The following is a 10,636-nucleotide window of genomic DNA, read 5'->3' as shown; positions in this document are numbered from 1 at the left end:
CAAAAGCATGTTGGAACTGTCTAAAGGATGGACACTTAGTACAACATTGTACATGGGGAGGTTGTAAACTTTGTGGAAAACGACACAATACTCTTTTACATATGGATGGTAAATTTATAAACAATTCTCATTTACAAACAAATGCAACTCAACTCAACGGATCAAAGGTTGAATCACAAATTTGTGGTATATCTACCCAGAAAGAAACACACACACAGGGAAATGGCATATCTAATCAGGGAAAGGAAGTACATATTCAGGGACAAGGTGCATTCCATAATAATTCAATGGAAGGTACATCTCAATTAAACTTTTTGGGTCAGACAGGTTTTTTGGAATCACATTCGGGTGATATAGGTCAGACATGTTTTTTAGAATCACATTCGGGTGATATAGGTCAGGATTCAATTAATTTTTTAAATGATTCTAAGCAAGGTATATCATACAGATTAAAAACTGATATTTTACTTTCAACGGCCTTAGTATATATGCAAGACAAATATGGAATTTTGCATGAATGTAGAGTTTTATTGGACTCAGGTTCACAGTCAAATTTTATATCACGTTCATTTTTTGAAAAATTACAATTACGGGCAGATAAGGTACACATTCCGGTTAAAGGTTTAGGTCAAGGTATAACAAACATTTCTCAGGCATTAAATGGGACACTTTTATCAAAGTTTAGCAATTATCAAACAAATGCATTTTTATTGGTAATTGATAAAATTTCTGACAATTTACCAACTTCGGATTTAAACTTGGATTTTATAAATATTCCTAAAAACATTGTACTTGCAGATGAAACATTTGGGGTTTCAAAACAAATTGATGTATTACTGGGAGCATCAGTTTTTTGGCAATTATTATGTGTGGGTCAGATAAAACTTGGCAAAGATCAAAATTCTCCAAAAAACTAAGTTGGGATGGGTTATTTCAGGGCCAGTTAGTCAATCAATTAAGGTTAGCAACAATTCAGTGGTATGTAATTTTTCGTCTAATGTTTTGGAAAACCAAATTGAAAAATTTTGGTTAATAGAAGAATTTGGTGCAAAAAAGGTTATGTCCAAGGAGGACATTTATTGTCAAGAGTTGTTTGAAGCTAGCACGATTAAAAATGAAAACGGTCATTTTGTTGTTAAATTACCAACAAGGTCAAACATTTCTGACTTAGGAGATTCTTATAGTAATGCACTAAAAAGATTTGAATTATTGGAAAATAAATTAAATAAAAATTTGGAAATGAAAATTAAATACCATGAGTTTATGCAGAAATATATCCAGTTGGGTCACATGTCAAAGGTTGAAGATAAAACTGACTTCAATTCAGAAACACCCAACTACTATCTTCCACATCATGGAGTTTTAAAAGAAACGTCTTTAACTACAAAATTAAGGGTAGTGTTTGATGGGTCAGCTAGAACTGACAGTGGTTTGTCATTAAATGATGTTCTTATGGTCGGACCAAAATTACAAGATGATTTAATGTGCATTCTTCTTCGTTTTCGAAAACATAATGTAGTTATAGCTTCAGACATCGAAAAGATGTATCGACAGGTTTTTGTTTGCAAAACTCAGCAAAAACTACAACAAATATTATGGAGGTTTTCGGATGAGCAACCAATTGAGACATACAAGCTGAAAACGCTAACATATGGGACCGCTCCAGCAGCATTTTTGGCTATAAGAAGCTTACAACAATTAGCTCATGAGAATCAATTGAACCTGCCTCTAGCTTTCCAGGTGATTTTAAAGGATTTTTATGTTGATGATTTGCTTACAGGAGGGAGTTCAATTGAAGAAGTAAAATCATTAAAGGATGAATTAAATAATATTTTGTGCACAGCAGGATTTTCACTTAGAAAATGGGTATCAAACAAACCTGAAATTTTTGATGAGGATATTCAAATAAAGGGAGACATTGAACATTATCTTGCAGATGATGTTACAACAAAAACATTAGGGCTTTATTGGAACTCAAAGATAGATTCGCTTCAATATAAAATCAATTTTTCTAATTACACAAGGGTTAGCAAAAGAACAGTTCTGTCTTTAGTTTCACAGATATTTGATCCTCTTGGACTAGTAGGGCCAGTTATAATTAAAGCTAAATTAATAATGCAATCACTATGGCAATTAAAATTAAATTGGGATGAGTCTTTACCTTTAGATTTACACACAGCTTGGAACCAGTTTAGGGAATCAATTGCAGATTTGGAGAAAACTCACATTAGCAGGCAAGTTTTGTGTTCTAATCCAATTAATAGACAATTACATTGTTTCAGTGACGCTTCAGAGTCTGCTTATGGAGCAGCACTCTACATTCGGTCACTGGATCAAGGTGGTTCTTGCTTAGTTCATTTATTATGTGCGAAATCAAGGGTAGCACCCTTAAAAACAATATCTTTGCCTAGATTGGAATTGTGTGGTGCTTTATTGGCTGCCAAATTGGCATCGGCGGTTATCGCAACAATAGGTGTTAGCTTTGATGAGGTACATTTTTGGTCTGATTCAATGATAACTCTTCATTGGATTTGGGTGAACCGTCACAATGGAAAACCTTCGTTGGAAATAGGGTGTCGGAAATACAAAGGCTTTCTAATGGATATAGCTGGCATCATGTTGACTTGCATGATAACCCAGCCGACATAATTACGCGCGGATATGAACCAAAGTTATTAAACACTTCAAAATTGTGGTGGAATGGGCCACCATGGTTAGCTTCTCATAAATTGTCTTGGCCTACTAAGGCTTTGTCAAATTCACACATTTCTATCATACCTGACCAGAAGGTAATTCAAACATTTATATCAACTGTGCAATTTGCTGAAATTTGGAACCGTTTTTCCAGCTTAGCTAAATTGCAGCGTGTTTTTGCATATATACTTCGGTTTGTCACCAATTGTAAATCATCTAATAATAAGACAACGGGTCCTTTTACTGTAGATGTTTTTTCTGTTTGGTATATATGGCACAAAATGAAGTATTTCATCAGGAAATACAAACAATAAAAAAATCAAAACCAATACATAAATCGAGTAAAATCTTATCATTAAATCCTTTTCTTGATGATACAGGACTATTACGAGTTGGTGGACGTCTTCAAAAGTCAGAATTGTCTTTTGACCAGAAGCATCCAATCATACTCCCGAACGGTCATGTATTAACTAAACTTATAGTGATATCGTATCATCATAAATAATTGCATGCAGGTCCACAAGCATTGCTATCAATAATTCGTTTAAAATTTTGGTTATTATCTGGACGTAGCACGGTTAGGCACATTCTGCATAAATGCGTTACTTGCTTTCGTGTCAAACCTACATTGCTTGTACCTCTTATGGGAGATTTACCTAAATCTAGACTTCTGCCTACAAGGCCATTTTATAATTGTGGTGTAGATTATGGGGGTCCCTTTGAATTGAAAACAAGCTATTTACGGAATTGTAAAGTAGTTAAATGCTATATATGTATTTTTACATGTTTTACAACAAGGGCGACACATATTGAACTTGTATATGATTTAAGTACTAATTCTTTCTTAAATTCATTTAAACGTTTCATTGCTAGAGGAGGTCTATGTAAAAATATGTATTCTGATAATGGAACTAACTTCGTTGGGGCAAATAATCATTTGCAGGAGTTATATTCATTTATGAATGATGCAACGGTAAAATCAAATTTTTTAGATTATTTTTCGGAACATAAGATTCATTGGCATTTTATTCCAGCTCACTCACCACATTTTGGTGGCATCTGGGAATCAACTGTAAAATCGGTAAAGTTTCATATACGAAGGGTAATGTGTAATAATAAATTTACATATGACGAAATGTATACTTTGTTGACGCAAATTGAGTCTCTCCTAAATTCCCGTCCTTTATTACCTCTGTCGGAAAGTCCAGAAGACCTTGGTGTACTCACCCCTGGACATTTTCTAATTGGAGCACCACTTGTAGCACTGCCACAAGAAGAGCTAACTGAAATAAATCCGAATAAGTTGAAACGGTATCATCACCTGACTCAGATAATTCAGAGTTTTTGGGTACGCTGGTCACGTGAGTACCTCTCTTCACTTCAGCAGCGAACCAAATGGAGAACAGCAGCTGACAACGTGAAAATTGGATCATTGGTTATTATTCAAGAGGATGGTCTTCCTCCTACTAAATGGGAATTGGGTAGAATATTGCAACTACATGCTGGGACAGATAATGTTGTGCGGGTTGTGACTGTGCGTACTTCTAAAGGTGAATTCAAAAGGCCTTGTGTAAAGTTAGCCGTCCTGCCAATGGATGAACAATAATGGTTATGGTTTACAAGAAGCGTTGTTTGAAAGGCATCACTTAAGCCTTTCAAGGGGGGCGGCATGTTCAGCAGTCAACAGTGCAAGAGCCGTCCCTGCACGGACCACAGGGCGCATGCATCGAATACTAGCGACAACGACGGCGCGTAGCTGTAAAGGAAAAATAAGACATTCTTTTTTTGGTTTTTGTTAATTTTAAGTTCTTATAAAATTATTATAATAAAGGTGTTAAAGTCAGAATAAATATTTTTTATACAAGGAATACAGTCCACAATACTTCTGAAGGCTCAGAAATAAAAACTGAAAACTTCGTGAAAATTAAAAGTGTATATTTTGTTTAAAATTTTAATTATTTCGATTAAGGGTGGCCTGCTGATTAAAAAAATCTAAACACGTTGCCGGAAATTATGCACCGTTTGGCCGGAAAATCGAAAAAACTGTAAATTATTGGATTTTTATCAAATTTCGTTAATCGGCTATATTGACGTCAATTTTGGTCTGAGTGTCAAGCAAATAAACATTTCCTACATAAAATTGGCCGCTCGTTCTTCTGCCATACTCGGAATTTTCCTACATCTAACGGTTCGTGAGGAAAATTTCCACGTGGATGTCTGTATTTGCTGAAAATTTCGTGAAAAATAAAAGTGTATTTTTTTTTTAATTTTAATTATTTCGATTAAGGGTGGCCTGCTGATTAGAAAAATCTAAACACGTTGCCAGAAATTATGCACCGTTTTGCCGGAAAATCGAAAAAACCGTAGATTATTGGATTTTATCAAATTTCGGTAATCGGCTATATTGGCGTCAATTTTGGTCCGAGAGTCAAGCGAATGAACATTTTCTACATAAAATTGGCCGCTCGTTCTTTTGCCATACTCAGAATTCTCCTACATCTAACGGTTCGTGAGAAAAATTTCCACTTGGATGTCTGTATTTGCTGAAAATTTCGTGAAAATTAAAAGTGTATATTTTTTTTTAAATTTTAATTATTTCGATTAAGGGTGGCCTGCTGATTAAAAAAATGTAAACACGTTGCTAGAAATTATGCACCGTTTGGCCGGAAAATCGAAAAAACTGTAAATTATTGGATTTTTATCAAATTTCGTTAATCGGCTATATTGACGTCAATTTTGGTCTGAGTGTCAAGCAAATGAACATTTCCTACATAAAATTGGCCGCTCGTTCTTCTGCCATACTCGGAATTTTCCTACATCTAACGGTTCGTGAGGAAAATTTCCACGTGGATGTCTGTATTTGCTGAAAATTTCGTGAAAATTAAAAGTGTATTTTTTTTTTAATTTTAATTATTTCGATTAAGGGTGGCCTGCTGACTAGAAAAATCTAAACACGTTGCCAAAAATTATGCACCGTTTTGCCGGAAAATGGAAAAAACTGTAGATTTTTTAATTCGATTTTTCTATTTTTCCGACAAACTGGGGTTAAGCGAACAGAAAAAATCACATGCTTGCAATAAGCTGGACCAAGTGCATGTACCGAAACAATAAACAAATTTTTTTTTTTTGGAAAATTTGAAAAAAATGTTCCAAGGGGGCATCCTTGGATTTTTATCGAATTTGGTTAATCGCCTATATTGACGTCAATTTTGGTCTGAGAGTCAAGCGAATAAACATTTCCTACATAAAATTGGCCGCTCGTTCTTCTGCCATACTCGGAATTTTCCTACATCCAACGGTTCGTGAGAAAAATTTCCACTTGGATGTCTGTATTTGCTGAAAATTTCGTGAAAATTAAAAGTGTATATTTAGTTTAGAATTTTAATTATTTCGATTAAGGGTGGCCTGCTGATTAAAAAAATCCAAACACGTTGTCAGAAATTATGCACCGTTTGGCCGAAAAATCGAAAAAACTGTAGATTATGGGATTTTTATCAAATTTCGTTAATCGGCTATATTGACGTCAATTTTGGTCTGAGAGTCAAGCGAATGAATGTTTCCTACATAAAATTGGCCGCTCGTTCTTCTACCATACTCGGAATTTTCCTACATCCAACGGTTCGTGAGAAAAACTTCCCCTTGGATGTCTGTATTTGCTGAAAATTTCGTGAAAATTAAAAGTGTATATTTAGTTTAGAATTTTAATTATTTCGATTAAGGGTGGCCTGCTGATTAAAAAAATCTGAACACGTTGCCAGAAATTATGCACCGTTTGGCCGGAAAATCGAAAAACTGTAGATTATTGGATTTTTATCAAATTTCGTTAATCGGCTATGTTGGCGTCAATTTTGCTCCGAGAGTCAAGCGAATGAACATTTTCTACATAAAATTGGCAGCTCGTTCTTCTGCCATACTCAGAATTTTCCTACATCTAACGGTTCGTGAGAAAAATTTCCACTTGGATGTCTGTATTTGCTGAAAATTTCGTGAAAATTAAAAGTGTATATTTAGTTTAGAATTTTAATTATTTCGATTAAGGGTGGCCTGCTGATTAAAAAAATCCAAACACGTTGCCAGAAATTATGCACCGTTTGGCCGGAAAATCGAAAAAACTGTAGATTATTGGATTTTTATCAAATTTCGTTAATCGGCTATATTGACGTCAATTTTGGTCTGAGAGTCAAGCGAATGATTATTTCCTACATAAAATTGGCCGCTCGTTCTTCTGCCATACTCGGATTGTTCCTACATCGAACGGTTCGTGAGAAAAATTTCCACGTGGATGTCTGTATTTGCTGAAAATTTCGTGAAAATTAAAAGTGTATTTTTTTTTTAATTTTAATGATTTCGATTAAGGGTGGCCTGCTGATTAAAAAAATCTAAACACGTTGCCGGAAATTATGCACCGTTTGGCCGGAAAATCGAAAAAACTGTAAATTATTGGATTTTTATCAAATTTCGTTAATCGGCTATATTGACGTCAATTTTGGTCTGAGTGTCAAGCAAATAAACATTTCCTACATAAAATTGGCCGCTCGTTCTTCTGCCATACTCGGAATTTTCCTACATCTAACGGTTCGTGAGGAAAATTTCCACGTGGATGTCTGTATTTGCTGAAAATTTCGTGAAAAATAAAAGTGTATTTTTTTTTTAATTTTAATTATTTCGATTAAGGGTGGCCTGCTGATTAGAAAAATCTAAACACGTTGCCAGAAATTATGCACCGTTTTGCCGGAAAATCGAAAAAACCGTAGATTATTGGATTTTTATCAAATTTCGGTAATCGGCTATATTGGCGTCAATTTTGGTCCGAGAGTCAAGCGAATACACAGTTCCTACATAAAATTGGCTGCTCGTTCTTTTGCCATACTCAGAATTTTCCTACATCTAACGATTCGTGAGAAAAATTTCCACTTGGATGTCTGTATTTGCTGAAAATTTCGTGAAAATTAAAAGTGTATATTTCGTTTAAAATTTGAATTATTTCGATTAAGTGTGGCCTGCTGATTAAAAAAATCTACACATGTGGCTAAAAATTATGCATCGTTATGCCGGAAAATGGAAAAAACTGTAGATTTTTTAGTTGGATTTTTCTATTTTTTTGACAAACTGTGGTTAAGCGAACAAAAAAAATCACATGCTTGCAATAAGCTGGACCAAGTGCATGTACCGAAACAATAAACAAAATTTTTTTTTTTGGAAAATTTGAAAAAAATGTTCCAAGGGGGTACCCTTGGATTTTTATCGAATTAGGTTAATCGGCTATATTAGCGTCAATTTTGGTCCGAGAGTCAAGCGAATACACAGTTCCTACATAAAATTGGCTGCTAGTTCTTCTGCCATGCTCAAAATTTTCCTACATCTAACGGTTCGTGAGAAAAATATCCACTTGGATGTCTGTATTTGCTGAAAATTTCGTGAAAATTAAAAGTGTATATATTTTTTTAAATTTCAATTATTTCGATTAAGGGTGGCCTGCTGATTAAAAAAATCTACACATGTGGCTAAAAATTATGCATCGTTATGCCGGAAAATGGAAAAAACTGTAGATTTTTTAATTCGATTTTTCTATTTTTCCGACAAACTGGGTTAAGCGAACAGAAAAAATCACATGCTTGCAATAAGCTGGACCAAGTGCATGTACCGAAACAATAAACAAAATTTTTTTTTTTGGAAAATTTGAAAAAAATGTTCCAAGGGGGTACCCTTGGATTTTTATCGAATTTGGTTAATCGGCTATATTGGCGTCAATTTTGGTCCGAGAGTCAAGCGAATACACAGTTCCTACATAAAATTGGCTGCTCGTTCTTTTGCCATACTCAGAATTTTCCTACATCTAACGATTCGTGAGAAAAATTTCCACTTGAATGTCTGTATTTGCTGAAAATTTCGTGAAAATTAAAAGTGTATATATTTTTTTTAATTTTAATTAGTTCGACTAAGGGTGGCCTGCTGAATAAAATAATCCAAACACGTTGCCAGAAATTATGCACCGTTTGGCCGAAAAATCAAAAAAACTGTAGATTATTGGATTTTTATCAAATTTCGTTAATCGGCTATATTGACGTCAATTTCGGTCTGAGAGTCCAGCGAATGAACATTTTCTACATAAAATTGGCTGCTCATTCTTCTGCCATACTCGGAATTTTCCTACATCTAACGGTTCGTGGGAAAAATTTCCACTTGGATGTCTGTATTTGCTGAAAATTTCGTGAAAATTAAAAGTGTATATTTAGTTTAGAATTTTATTTATTTCGATTAAGGGTGGCCTGCTGATTAAAAAAATCTAAACACGTTGCCAGAAATTATGCACCCTTTGGCCGGAAAATCGAAAAAACTGTAGATTATTGGATTTTTATCAAATTTCGTTAATCGGCTATATTGACGTCAATTTTGGTCTGAGAGTCAAGCGAATGAACATTTCCTACATAAAATTGGCCGCTCGTTCTTCTGCCATACTCGGAATTTTCCTACATCTAAGGGTTCGTGAGAAAAATTTCCACTTGGATGTCTTTATTTGCGGAAAATTTCGTGAAAATTAAAAGTGTATATTTCGTTTAAAATTTAAATTATTTCGATTAAGGGTGGCCTGCTGATTAAAAAAATCTACACATGTAGCTAAAAATTATGCACCGTTTTGCCGGAAAATTGAAAAAAACTGTAGATTTTTTAATTCGATTTTTCCTCTTTTCCGGCAAACTGGGGTTAAGCGATTAGAAAAAATCACATGTTTGCAATAAGCTGGACCAAGTGCATGTACCAAAACAATAAACAAAATTTTTTTTTTGGAAAATTTGAAAAAAATGTTCCAAGGGGGTACCCTTGGATTTTTATCGAATTTGATTAATCGGCTATATTTGCGTCAATTTTGGTCCGAGAGTCAAGCGAATGAACATTTTCTACATAAAATTGGCCGCTCGTTCTTCTGCCATACTCGGAATTTTCCTACATCTAAGGGTTCGTGAGAAAAATTTCCACTTGGATGTCTGTATTTGCTGAAAATTTCGTGAAAATTAAAAGTGTATATATTTTTTTTAATTTTAATTATTTCGATTAAGGGTGACCTGCTGATTAAAAAAATCTAAACACGTTGCCAGAAAGTATGCACCGTTTGGCCGGAAAATCGAAAAAACTGTAGATTATTGGATTTTTATCAAATTTCGTTAATCGTTTATATTGACGTCAATTTTGGTCCGAGAGTCAAGAGAATACACAGTTCCTACATAAAATTGGCTGCTCGTTCTTTTGCCATACTCAGAATTTTCCTACATCTAACGGTTCGTGAGAAAAATATACACTTAAATGTCTGTATTTGCTGAAAATTTCGTGAAAATTAAAAGTGTATATTTTTTTTTTAATTTTAATTATTTCGATTAAGGGTGGCCTGCTGATTAAAAAAATCCAATCACGTTGCCAGAAATTATGCACCGTTTGGCCGAAAAATCGAAAAAACTGTAGATTATTGGATTTTTATCAAATTTCGTTAATCGGCTATATTGACGTCAATTTTGGTCTGAGAGTCAAGCGAATGAACATTTCCTACATAAAATTGGCCGCTCGTTCTTCTGCCATACTCAGAATTTCCTACATCTAAGGGTTCGTGAGAAAAATTTCCACTTGGATGTCTGTATTTGCTGAAAATTTCGTGAAAATTAAAAGTGTATATTTTTTTTTAAATTTTAATTATTTCGATTAAGGGTGGCCTGTTGATTAAAAAAATCTAAACACGTTGCCAGAAATTATGCACCGTTTGGCCGGAAAATCGAAAAAACTGTAGATTATTGGATTTTTATCAAATTTCGTTAATCGTTTATATTGACGTCAATTTTGGTCCGAGAGTCAAGCGAATACACAGTTCCTACATAAAATTGGCTGCTAGTTCTTCTGCCATGCTCAGAATTTTCCTACATCTAACGGTTCGTGAGAAAAATATACACTTGGA

At 34.3% G+C, this 10,636-nt stretch overlaps 1 protein-coding gene across 1 annotated transcript; it reads left to right on the top strand.

The window, feature by feature from the left end:
* The first annotated feature begins 1,239 nt into the window (after positions 1 to 1,239).
* Positions 1,240 to 2,649, top strand: LOC140431605 (uncharacterized). The gene has a single exon (XM_072519499.1). It carries the CDS (start codon positions 1,240 to 1,242, stop codon positions 2,647 to 2,649), a length of 1,410 nt encoding a protein of 469 aa, XP_072375600.1.
* Positions 2,650 to 10,636: the final 7,987 nt, after the last annotated feature.

Source organism: Diabrotica undecimpunctata, unplaced genomic scaffold, assembly GCF_040954645.1.
Source record: "Diabrotica undecimpunctata isolate CICGRU unplaced genomic scaffold, icDiaUnde3 ctg00000943.1, whole genome shotgun sequence".
In the NCBI taxonomy this organism is placed as follows: domain Eukaryota; kingdom Metazoa; phylum Arthropoda; class Insecta; order Coleoptera; family Chrysomelidae; genus Diabrotica; species Diabrotica undecimpunctata.
Note: the sequence above shows the minus strand (reverse complement) of the source record. Positions and strands in the feature narration are given on the sequence as shown.